Source organism: Gavia stellata, chromosome 2 (assembly GCF_030936135.1).
Source record: "Gavia stellata isolate bGavSte3 chromosome 2, bGavSte3.hap2, whole genome shotgun sequence".
Taxonomy (NCBI): Eukaryota; Metazoa; Chordata; class Aves; order Gaviiformes; family Gaviidae; genus Gavia; species Gavia stellata.
This window is the reverse complement of record NC_082595.1, coordinates 45,251,896-45,264,698: the sequence shown is the minus strand read 5'-3', so window position 1 is coordinate 45,264,698 and position 12,803 is coordinate 45,251,896. Positions and strand designations below refer to the sequence as shown.

Sequence of the window (12,803 nt, the reverse complement as noted above, 5' to 3'; positions counted from 1 at the left end):
GCATCAACTAAAGTGAAGGAACAAACAAGTATGTGACTTAGCACACAAATGTTTATTTATTGGATAGAGTTTAATGCCAGAAGTCTAATATCCCAGCTATCATAATCCAATACAGCACACCCAGAGAGCCCTACCACGAAGTCTAGCATTGCAGCTATTGTAACCCAATATATCACACCCAGACAGGCCTCTGTTCATCCAAAGAGTCAAATGAAACTACTTCTCTCCTCAGGTTACCACTGCATGCAGAGAACAGCAGAGATGCAGATAGCACCACTGCAAGAACCATTGCAATCTTAAACATATTCCCAAGGAACAGGTTTTTCAGAAGTTTGAAATGCTGGGTTGGACCTCTGGCAATACAGCACTGTGGAGCTGGGGAAGATTTGAAAGTCAGAAGTCGAAAGACATTGCCTCACTGCATGATTTCACCCCAGTTTCCCAACAGGCAACCATAGTTCAGCCATCTTCTAAACTTCTGAATGTCTGATTCTCTTATATTCTGTTTATGTATTTTTATGTAAACAGTATGTGAGTAGGTGTACGTTTAAATACACACACACACACACAATACCTACAAGTGTTGTACTGTTTGTAAATCACGACGTTTCTGCTCCTACATTTGTACATTTAGTCTCCCCACATACCTCATATGTTTTAATCTTAATATTTTCAATCTCATTGATGAGTGCTTGTACCATACTGGTTTGTCTTTGCTTACTGATTCACCAGACACACCTTGCCTTCCTTTTCTATGGAATGGTCAGTCCCCCAAGTACTCCTCAAGCCTAATATCGAGCAACACTTCATTTACAGTGAAGGGCTAAGATTTAAGATGATGTTCAGGGAAAATTAGCCTGTCATTACAGGCTTGGAGAAATAAAAGATCACCCAAATGCCAGATATGACCTGACCTTTAAATGTTCTGCTCCAATAATATTTTTCAATAACTACACTTCCCACTCTTTCCCTTGAATGACAAGGTATATGAATCAATTACTGCAGCAAGTCAGTTATAAGCTGGCCACAGCTTTCCTTCCAAACTCTGCTGAGAAAAAACAATTGAACTCCAATGTCCAACGCAAAAAAAATGCTCCTCATAAAGCATCCACTTATTTGCATTGTTTTAGCAAAAAAAGGAAGGAAAAAAGTTGTTGATACCCATATCGCACCTGTTAGAAAATGAACAAGCAGATTCTAGCACAGAAGAATTTTACTTTCCACGTTTGCACACTTGTTTTTTTCTGCTAGGAACAAGGAAATGCAGCTACATATAGAACATCTAATGATAATTTCTAATCTCACATTGCATATAAAAATCCCATGAGGTTTTGAAAAATCTCAGCACAAACTGTAAATTCCTAAATGAATTCCAGAGTTTAAATACAAATATCTAGGGGGAAAAAAATCCTGGAAAAACCCTTGAACTTCTACACAGAGATAGGATGCAGCTCTATGACAATTATATTTTGGAAAAAAATGGCTAAAGGACAGAAAAATGAGGTGTCTTATCAGGAGAAATATTAACTGAGAACACATCTCAAAAAGTGGCCAACAAGGAGCTCTTTTGCCATTTTTTTCAGAGTGGGCTTGAAAGTCAGCTACATCTACTCAAATCTGTACCCCCAGCTGGGACGTCCGCTCCCCTTAGAAAAGCATATGAGACTAGATATTGCTGCTCAAGGTCTGCAGTTGCTTCTTATAAGTCACTCACCTGTCTCTCTTATAGGAGAGAACATGGTTTATACACCTTTCATCACTTGTGTTCCAGGGCAGAAAGCCCAGCAACAAGTGGGATTTTGCTCAGGAGAAAGAACCCGGCTGCAACATAGTATGTAGTGAATGGTATGTGTAAATAAAACTGATGTACATTGCCTGCTTTCTCTCACTTTAGACTGCTCATGTGGAGACACACATTTTTCCCTCTGTTTTTTTCAGAGAGAAGCTGGAAGGTGCAATAGCTGCAGTGCCCATCCAGCTCTTGTGAATTGTGCGGGCACATCTCTGTACTGCCACAGTGGCTGGCTGCTGGGAAGTAATTTAACTTCTTCATTATTCTGTTCCCCGTATTTACGGTGGGAATAATATTAACTAGTAAGACTTAATGGTCATAAAAGCAATAAAGACTACGACATGGTCAGAAATTACCCTGCTGTGGCCTTATACAATTTTTCATGCAGCAAACTCTTACTTGATTTGCAGATGTTCCTTATACCCTGCTTCTACAGTAATTTTAATTTTTTTTTTTAGTTTTCAATACAACGATGAGATTTCATTTTAGCAGAATGAGTCTTTGCCTAGACAAGTGTCTCCATTTTCCAGTCCTGATCATGACCCATTTCTGCAGCAGTCAGAGATGATCTTATGGCCTCTGTGGAAAACATCAAGGTCCTTATTGATATCCCAAAGAATGTTTCACCAGCTAGTTCTAAACTGTTGCTCCTGTTTCTCTTTCTGTAAGAAAATAAACTCTTCTTGAAGCTTTGTTGTCATCCAATAACAAGTAAATAGGATTAATTTCAGGCAATATAAATGAAAGGCAACTTTAATTCTGAATCAACAAACCTGAACGCTCTGTGTGAAATAAATGAAGACAAAGTAAGCAAGGTCAGCTCAGCTGGGTAACATAAAAGGCAGCCTTTTCTCTCAAAGCCTTTTGATCTGAATTTAACCCAAAATGGCACCCTCCTTCTCAGGCCTTAGTAAAACAGCTTTTACACAACCACCAGGTTTCTGCAGTATCATATGATCTTAAATCTATCCATTCAGATGCTGGGATGTTTCCAGTAGAGAAGCAGCCCATGAAATGTGAAGGCTGCTGCTGAAAGCAGCAGGTTTAGAGCAAGTGGGTCAAAGACTCCTGAAAACCTCTCCCATAAAGATTTAGCCTTTAGTACACCACTTCGAATTAGGGTTTAAAAATATTACACTGATAAAAATGTGATCACAGTTTTTCTGCACCTAACCTTGTTGCCTATACAGCTGATTCTGGAACACACGGGGCTCAGTTCACTCTTATCCTCCTTCTTCCTTGCACTTGAGGTTTAATCTGTTCTTACACCAGTTACACAGTGGTATAAAATCATAAGATAATGTAAATTTACTCTAGGATGATAGGTGTATAAAAGAGATCAGCATCAGGGTTTCTACGTCCCTGGTGTTCTCTGGGACATACGGGAAAGAAAATTACAAAAAGCAAAGAAGGAACCAAAATATAAGCCACATCTTTGAACCATCAGATGGAATAATTTCACAGGTTTAGTAAAGTCAGCAGTTAGGTAATTTTGAAGTGATCCTGCAGGAGACTCCTCTGTTTCAAGTTCAAATGGGAAAATATGAAGCAGCTGTATCCACTCAGAAGAGAGCTTTACGACAGCAGGTATGGTTAGTTGATATAATAAAGACCTGTCTGCACATCAGATGAGAAATTTTGAGATGACAGAACTGGGTTGCAGCATTTCCGGTAAACAGTTTTAGCAAGACTGTAAAACAGGCTTGAATGAGTGGATTATTCTCATCCCTGCTTGATGCCAAGGAAGGGTTATGAGGATTTAACAAATAATGTAAGAAATTAACATTCTTCCAATAAAAATTATGAGCACCAGGGCAGCCTGCTGTTGTAATCACATTTTTAAATGTTGAAAAAGCAAGACCATGAAAAAACTGCCAGCTAAAAGAACTGGGCATATTTCTGGTTTATCAGGTTGGTGTTCGTGTACACAAGGGCAAGTGTAGTATAAGCTAAGATCTACAGAAATTGATAGTATATTTTTGAATCGTTATCAGCTGATCAACAGCCTTTAAGATATACTGTTTATTTATAAAATAAATAAGATATGCGCTTCATTTATAAAATCATGTCTTTGGAGTCACAGTATGGACAAGATTTTCACATAATTGCTTCCAATAAGATAAAGGTCTGGTGTGACTTTCTGAAGTCCCTTCTCAAATTTTTTCATCATTCTTTCAAGGTTCAAACCAGTTTCATTCTGTGTAGCAGAAGTTCAACATTTGCCCAATGCTTACCAATGCTTTTTCAGCTCTTTCACTATATTCTTGCAGCATGTCAGGGTGGCAGGCTGAAGCCCCAGAGCAGGGAACAAGAGAGACTGTTACACTACGCTACCTCTACCACTCTGTTTATGAGCGTTATTTTTTATGCAAAGCTACTGTGTTCATTTAGATACTTGTAAACTAGTGTGATTTCCCTATCTAGGGTTTTATAGTCAGCAAAGTAGGTTTATGAACCGTAAAATCCTACACCGAATGTAAGAGCTTAAGTTAGTTAATCAAATGAGACAGACAATGCCAAAACCATACTAAAGCTGGAGGAGAAGGTGGCATATAAAATACATTGAAGGGATCCATGACAACAGTCATCATCAAGATGAGTAACCTGCAGTACCCAAATCTATTCCACCTTGGGGACTGCAGGGACTTTATGTTAAGTAACATTCCAGCCAAGTTGCATATAAATCCTACATCAGTTTTAGACTGAGTTTTGTTACAAACAACAAAATCTCATTTCCTGAATATCCTACCAAAGACATGACAGACAAACAGCAGAAACAAAACCAGTTCAGTGTATTTTACTGATAAAATTTTCAGATATTTGCTTTATCAAAGAACTGGGACAGAGGACCACATGGAAAAATCAGTTTTGCACCTGTAATCCACTAATTTCTATGTTCATTGTTGCTTTACTTTTTTTGACCTTTATATTCAGAACAATGCTTATTTAGACTAAATGTGCTTTTCCAGTCACACATTTGCTTGCTTCAGAAGAAACAGTTTTAGCAGAAGAGTTCGAGATGAGGAAATTCTGGTCTTTTCTTCAATTCTTTTCTTCAATAACCAGTGATGGATTTTATAAAAACCCATTACAAGGCTGACTGTCATGGTACAGAAAACTAATTAATTTACTCTGATGAATTTGTCATCAGACAAATTACTAGGACCACTGACTCACTCTGTCATCTGTGCTATACATCTTTGGACAAGAGACAGAATAACAAAAGTTACGAGCAATTTTTTTTTTTTGCAACAGCATTTTTTATCTGTTTTTTTTTAGTAAGCCAAATACTTAACAGTTCTAGCATACCTGTCACTTAGCTGGTAATACCATCAGACCAGCATTCAAATGCATAGAAGCATAAAGTCCTCATGAGCAGATACAGGTGTCCTGAAAGACCCCCTCACTTCCTCCTGCAGCTGAGTAAACAGGAATTTAAATGCACTAAATAAAGAGAATAAACACTAACTAATGAGAGAAGAGGAGTGGCTCTAATTTTAGGCAGGCTTATGCACACAGTTTTTTAATAAACATAAACATATCAGTTTGAATGTTTTTTTTACCCTGGTTTCCTAAGGAAATAAGACTCCATGATTACGTTATTAATTGGTGGTTGCCACCCCCCATCCTTCAATTCCAACCTGGCTTACAACTTCTGAAGCTGTTGGCTTTTCATCCGAAGTTGACAAAGGGAAAAGAAATTGCCATGATGTTAAAATGCTGCAATTTCAGAGAAAATTAGCAGCTGGAAAGAGCAGAGCATCTCATGTTAATATTTTCACTATGAGAAATATGGCGGTATGAACTTGGCAGTTACCTGTTCTGTATGACCTGTCAGTTGTCCTATAAGTACTCATATAATGGCAGAACAATTAGCCCTCACGTCAGCCACAGTATGTGCTTTCTCCCAGTTGATTAAGCAGAGGAGAAAGAAGAGCTGAAAATATGAAAAGAAGTTGATGGGATATAGAGAGAACTAGAGGAACTGAAGGCATTTGAGGTGACTGGGAACAAAGTGGGGGACAAAGCAGTAAGAGATGAGCCTGCACACACGCACACCTTAAGGCAACCTGACCCCACCAGTTCCACTGCTCAAACCACAGCCCGATTTCACAACTTGACACCAGAGTGTTACCCTGGTTCAACAGCTAACATGGACATACAGTATTCTGGTACTGAAGTGACAGGACAAGGTTTGGTTTTCACCTGGTCTGGGAATAAGCAACACTGGTATAAATATTTTTTCTCCAGAATCGATCCAGAGAAGAATGGGCTGTGCTACTTAGCTGAAAGGGCTATGTTTAAGACAATAAAGCTGTGTGTATGGGTAAGATACCTAAAATCAGCATTAGACGTCACTGTACATGTTTAGGTTGGCTTTAGAGAACATTATTTTATACATTACAAAACTAAAGAATTCTATCTAAATTAGAGTGCTAATGTTAATAAGCACAGGTTAATGCTAAATATAAGCAAACACAAAAGCTTAGCAGCTGGTTTACTATATCATCCTTTTGTATCCATCCCAGATCAGGGTACTGAAAAAGAAATTATAATAAATGGTATCATCATTAAACATAATTAAGTCAATATATCTATAGCCTTTTCCTTCACTTTTAGATTTCAAAGCTATTATAAATTAATTAAGTTTCACTAGTACAGTCAGAAATCAGAATGGAGTCACGCCTATTCTGCAGAAAATGAAATAAACTGTAGAGTGACATTCAGCTGGGTTCTGAAATATCAGCGAAGACCTATGAAGCATGTTGTACTCCTAAGCAGCACACAGACCATGTGTTGACATTTACTTGTCAAGTTACATGACTGAGGTTACAGTGAAAGAAGGTGGGAACAGAAACAAGACTTTCTGATTCATCCTTCTCCATCTGATGCCATAAAAAGTAAAATATTGCATCAGATCCACTGATTGTACATCAGAAAATTACAGCAATAACAAAGATAGAATAATCTTGTGGTTATGACACTGGACTTGGAATACTTTTGTCCAGTTCATGGCTCTGCTACAACGCCAAGCAAGTTACCCAGTTTTTTCTCCTCAGTCACTTACCCATAGAACAACAAAATTTCCTTTTTCTCCCTTGTGCATTCATGACCCAATGGTTTTGGGACACAGACTGTTTCTCATTATATATTTGCACAATTCCTAGCACAGTGGGCCATAGAATCAGATGCACTTTTGGATGTATACCTTAATGCAAACAACAATTATTTATAGTCCATTTTTATCTCTATCGTATTTTAAAATACATTCAGGACGTTTTGTAAACCTTTTCACATTGCAGGTCTATACCAAAGAGCTGATGTGGGAAAAGCATGTCAGCAAAGCATTGAGAACTGACTTAAAAAATACCTCCTACCTGCACAGGTGTCTCCAGAGTGTAGATATGTTCCCCGCGCACATTGTAGAACTTGACAAGTGCGCTTTTCAACAGGGAACCATTGCTAAGGTCAACTAGCTGGCTTTGCTTCTCCATGCCTGCTACTGCAAGTAGGTCGCCTTGTGTACACCACTGTACCACCACATCTGAAATCACAAAGACAGTTTGCAATAATCACTGATTAGAATCAGTAGGAGCAGTGTTTCCAGATGCTGCAAAGTGACTTGAACAGCTAAAACATGCTCTCAAAGGTTACTTAAGTACTTAGAAACCTAAATCCTTTCATCAAAATAGTAGCAAATATGCCACATATGCACTTCTGAGAATGACTCTTTCTTTTTATTTTGTAAATTGCCAAAAATGTGTAAAAAACATTCCTTTTTCTTTCTCTATGGTGAGTCTAGAATGTAATCAGCGGTTGCTCCTAAGTACCTAAGTACAAGAATTTATTAGAGATGTTAAAACTGATGTGGAAGATCCTACGCACATCTTTGGGTCAAATAACTGGAACTAAGTTAATACGCAGACAAATAACCTCACTAAGAGAGCAGCAATGAGTATTTGTCTGGAAAGGCCTACAGTACAAAAAAGCGGCATATTTGGCAATGCCTCATGTTTTCACTGGCTGCAAATACAACTTTTAGTACCACTCAAACTAGAGTTATATTTTAGTGCAACACCAAACTATAAAGACTTTTGGATTTTTGTCCATAAATACAGATGGCCTCCATGTCATAGGTTTTCTTTTGACACATGACTTGTGAAAGTCTACTCATCTGTCTAGCAGGAGATTGCCAGAAGCACACAAGGATTGCTTAGTCTCTCATATACATGGATATGAATATACGTATCAGTTACTTCTCCTACAGGCACCTCATGATGAGGAACGCCCACAGCTTCATTTAGGGATGCTAATTTCAAACCCTTATATCCTCCAGGTCTTTGTCACACTGCAACAAGAGCACTAAACCAGTATTTTGTGCTTCAGCTTGTGTTTCAGAGGCAAATTTGCATGTGCAAGGAATACTGAGCTAGGCTTTAAACCTTTTTACTCTTAAATTCTTAACGGTGAAAGGCAGCTATTTTGTGCTGAGACAAAGCGAAGGTAAAGACAAAACTTCTGTGCTCTGGGATGCTCAATCTGCCAAGAACCTTTTCAAGACATTTGTGGGCGAGAAGCTGTCTTCAAATGAAGAAACAGGAGAGAAATGAGAGTTGGCAGGAAGGATCTCAAAATTGTTTCAAGTTGTCAACTTGTCATTTTCAGGGACTTTTATGGGCAATTTAAAATGGTTTTGTATTATTTCAACTTTCTGATATTTCTCATGGGAATTATGCTTCTGTACATATCAGAGGCAAGACGCATGTTCCTCAAGATAATTTTTCCATGGCTAGGCATTGTATGCCTCTTTTTTCCTCTTAGTCTTCAGCCCTCTAAGTAATCTACAGTGGGATTTTTTCATCTTTCTCAGAGAGTATAACAATAGGCAGGTTAGAAATCTATGAGGCAAGCTGATCAACTCCACTTTTGGTAACTGGATTAACTACACAACTACCAAAGTGAAAAACCAGTCTCCTTCGGATACATGTCTTCAGGTAAAACTTTCAGTTGATCCCCATACCAAGAGGAAGAGGAGTGATTACTGTGTCCAGCAGTTTTCTCTCTCTCTCTCAAAACTCCTAGACATAGACTGCTGGAAAGGCAGCAAAGGGATGGACATGGGCTGCAGCATCCCCCTGGGACAGCATGGCTCTACAGCACGCTTGCACTGCCAACAGGGTCTTCAACGATTATCAAACCTTGATGTAAAAGAACTCAACTGATAACTAGGTCTCAGCGCAAGCACAGAGATCGGAAATCAGATGGAAGTTTCATCTAGGGTAACAGTGTGCAAGTGAATCAGTGGATCAGAGCCATCCTTCAAACTACTTGCCAGCCAACACTGGCATCTATATCAGCAAACCTTGAATAGACAGCACCCTAAATGTGCATTAGCTCTGCGGGTAGTAGTTGTAGCTAACTCATACAACTAGTAGATGCAGTTCTGCAGGTAGCAGTGTACTGAGAAGCATGGAGTTAAAAAGCATCAAAAAAGAAAGGATACAACTGAACAGGTCAGGACCTCCACTAGAACTGATAAAACTTCCAGGAATGTTCAAGCTGGATGAAAAGAAGAACTTGTATTTGGGTAATCAAATTCTCACCCAACAGCGAATGCCTTTCTGCATCAATTTAATATGAATACTCCCAGTAAAATGACAGCTATGCAAAGCTAGTAGAACAGCAAAAATGTATTGGTAATGCTTGAAATAGTTTTATAGTTGCCTGCTTTAAAAATACATTGAGTAGCCTCCAGCAGCCCATAAAGAAAAGGGCATCTGCTGCAGAGACCACAAAGCAATACTTACAGATTTGAACGAGAAACACATGAATTAAGACTCGCACACAATACTGAAGACAATCCACTCTCAGCAGAATACCAAGTAGCTGGAGAGGATGCAGACCCTGAACTGGGTGGTTTTGCACATTCTTGCATGTGATCACAACCAGTAAAACTACAGTCACTTGAAAAAAGATTGTATAAGAAGGTACAGGAAATGTTTACATCTATGTGACAGCTATATGCAAAATACTTTCCACTGTACAATGCATAGCTTCGAAACAACGGACAGTGCTATCCCAATCACCTTTCTCTCTGTTTCATACACACTCCCAATCCAGCAAGATGTTGCACATTCTTCTTCTACTGATGTCAACGATGCAGTCCAGTTTACAATTAATAAAAAATAGTTTGTACATTAATATTTTGCTAGAGGAGGGTTACATAATTAAGGCATCTTTTTTCCACTAGTGAAAGTCAATGGGTAAAGAGAAACAGGACAGACATCCTCAGCAAGATAGAGCCCTGCAACTCTAAACAGAGAGTAAGATGGAGTTTGTTTCTCTCACTGTTTCCAGCTGAAACTTAGACTAGATGACAACTCAAGACTACTTCCTATCCTATTTACTATAATTCTGTAGAGATGCTGGGCACACCCCTTGGTGGATATCACAAGAACTTCTCTAAATTGGTTCCAGTTCCCCAGACTTTAGGCATCCTTTTGGCTGAAGAAGTTTTCTGGATCATAGGGTTGCCCCAGGACGCTACATTTTTCCAGCCATGCGCTTCTTGTGTTGGCACAGATGGAAGCAGGAGTGGAAAAGAAACTTCAAAGGTGATTTTTTTAACGTCCTAAGGCTACCCTACAGAATGGATCACCCAAAAACTACTGGGCTGGTGTTAGGGCAACTTTCACCAAAAATATCTCACTGTTACATAACAGCTAAGAGTCTGCTCCAACAGCTTAATTATTTTTTTTTAAAACAAATACAAAACTAACTTACCTGTGGAGATGAAAATGAATCAATGGAACCTATATTTAAGCATGTGCTTATGTGCCGTAGTGAGTTAAAACTTCTCTCCAGGCAAAGCACCCTAAATTGTACTGAGAGTGCTGGCAAAATAGGGGACTTTTTTGAGAAGGAAGAACAGTAAAAATTTCAATGTGAATTAAAGATTTTACATGGAATACTGATCTTACCAACATTCATGCACATCACTTAGCAAGATGTATAGTACTTAATCAGTGGAATTTTCCTTCTCTCAGAATAGCTTGCCTCTTGATAATTAATAATTCTAAAAACTTTTCAAAATTTCTGGGAATCAAAGCAACATTGCGATTCATACCTGGTTACCAAAAGCACGGGAGGAGACCTTGTGGATTAAAAGATGCAAAGGGTGTGTTACGTAGCAGAGGCATTCACACAAAGAATCATAAACATATTTGTACATCCAGCTGAAAAACAGCAAACAGATGAATTTGCCCTACAAAGCTCCATAAAACCATGATCTCAAAAATGCAAACGTTTTTTCAAACGCACTCTATCAGCCAAGCGCGGCTCTTCCACCAGCAGGTGTCACTGCTGGAAACGTCAATAACGGTGGCCGAGTGCTTCTGGGTTAGGAGAGACAACCGCAAAAACATAACCTATACACACATCATTAAATATACAAGAAAAACGGGGCGTAGCAAGGGGGTGAAATGGCTTCCTCTTGTACCTTTCAACCCTGAGCGGATGATAGTAGGAGACAAGTCGTCATAGTTGTTCATTAAACTGATGTCTCCCGACGTGAAGCTGACAGTAAGTAGCGGCTTGGTGTTCTGCACCGGGACTGGATACGCGGCTGGTCCATCTGCAAAAACAAGGCTCTGGAGTAAGCAAAAGGCAAGCAACCAGAAGTAATTACATCCAGACTGAAATACACTGTCCTTCAGCCTACTGCCATCAGGAGTGGTTCTAAGCCTCAAACTCTGCCTGCTTATTTTTGCAAAGTCTATGGGCAAAAGCAAAGCAGGTTTAGCTCGTTAAGTTTGCCTGCTTTTGTAAAACCCCAATGTTTTTACTGCGTGAATTTTTACCGCAGTATATCCAAAGTGATTTTTGCATATACTATTATGTTATGCAGTGGTGGTTTTCAATCTTTCTCCATTGTCAAGTCCCCAAAGTGTCCACAAATTGAAACCCAATGCTTTGGAAAGCTCCCTTGGGACCCAAGTTGAAAACCAGTGTAATAAACAATATAATCACATTAAAAGCTATTTGTTAGATACACTTTCTGCTTGGGCAAGTGCTGGGGACTCCTCCTGAAGTCACATAGAGACACTATAAGAACTTCTAAGAGAACATACTGACCTTTCACAAATTCCTGTATTCTAAATGCTAGGAGCTAGGCAGCAGCATGAAAAGTTACCTGCCGTCCTGCATAACAGGATCCAATGCACTCAAAGGTAAAGACGAGCCCAAATGGAACATTTGGCTTTAAAACCCATTTCTGCAAAGTCTCTGCTATTCTGGGCTTGTTTTTCAGTATTCACTGAAATTCCCTTGTTCAATTACTTAATGACCAATATCATCATCTGTAGCACTTGCTGTTTAACTCTTTTTGTTTACAAGTTTTGTCAGGAGATGCCGCTGGCCCCTGATAAAGTGCCTCTCAAGGCCCAACCAGTGTCTTTTCAGTCAACAAAAATGGCACAGACAGTTAAGAGTGGTATTGGCTCCTGAACTTGTAAGAAAGCTGAAGATAAAGCACTTTGGAGAAAGATGTCTAGTAATTAGCATCTCTGTGTGTATATAATTCGATCAGAAAACCCCATCAAACTTCCAGTCCTTCCTACACATCTGTGTGAGTCAAAGGTTTGTCACCTTTGAGAGGTTTATGCCGCATCTTCTCTAAAGAAAACACATCATGTTTGGGTAATCATTAAAATAGGCTTGTAGGCTTGTAACAAGTCCACCTACCCCCGATTGACTCAGAAGAAGCTAGCACATTTGGATCATTTAAGTTCTCATCTGTATACTCTGCATTTTCACCGTCCTCCAACTGGAACCTCAGTATTTTAAAAAAGCAATGAAAAACCAATTTAATGTTGTTCTTTGTCTTGCTTTAGAAGCTTGCTAGGAAACTTGAAATTTGTTTCTTTTCTTCTAAGGCAAGAAATCTCCACCAGTACCAAAAGTGAGGCATGAAAGCCAAAGCAAAACTCACTTTAAAAGATGCTAACATTTT

At 39.0% G+C, this 12,803-nt stretch overlaps 1 protein-coding gene across 3 annotated transcripts in view; it reads right to left on the bottom strand.

The window, feature by feature from the left end:
• The window catches only part of TULP4 (TUB like protein 4), a 123,956-nt gene that overhangs the window by 18,780 nt on the left and 92,373 nt on the right, over nucleotides 1–12,803 (bottom strand). For all 3 annotated transcript variants that reach the window (XM_059835406.1, XM_059835408.1, XM_059835407.1), the window contains exons 5-6: nucleotides 11,292–11,426; nucleotides 7,171–7,337 (exon numbers count right to left, since the gene is read on the bottom strand). In XM_059835406.1, coding sequence (XP_059691389.1) covers nucleotides 7,171–7,337; nucleotides 11,292–11,426 — 302 coding nt within the window. The remainder of the gene's footprint in view (nucleotides 1–7,170; nucleotides 7,338–11,291; nucleotides 11,427–12,803) is intronic.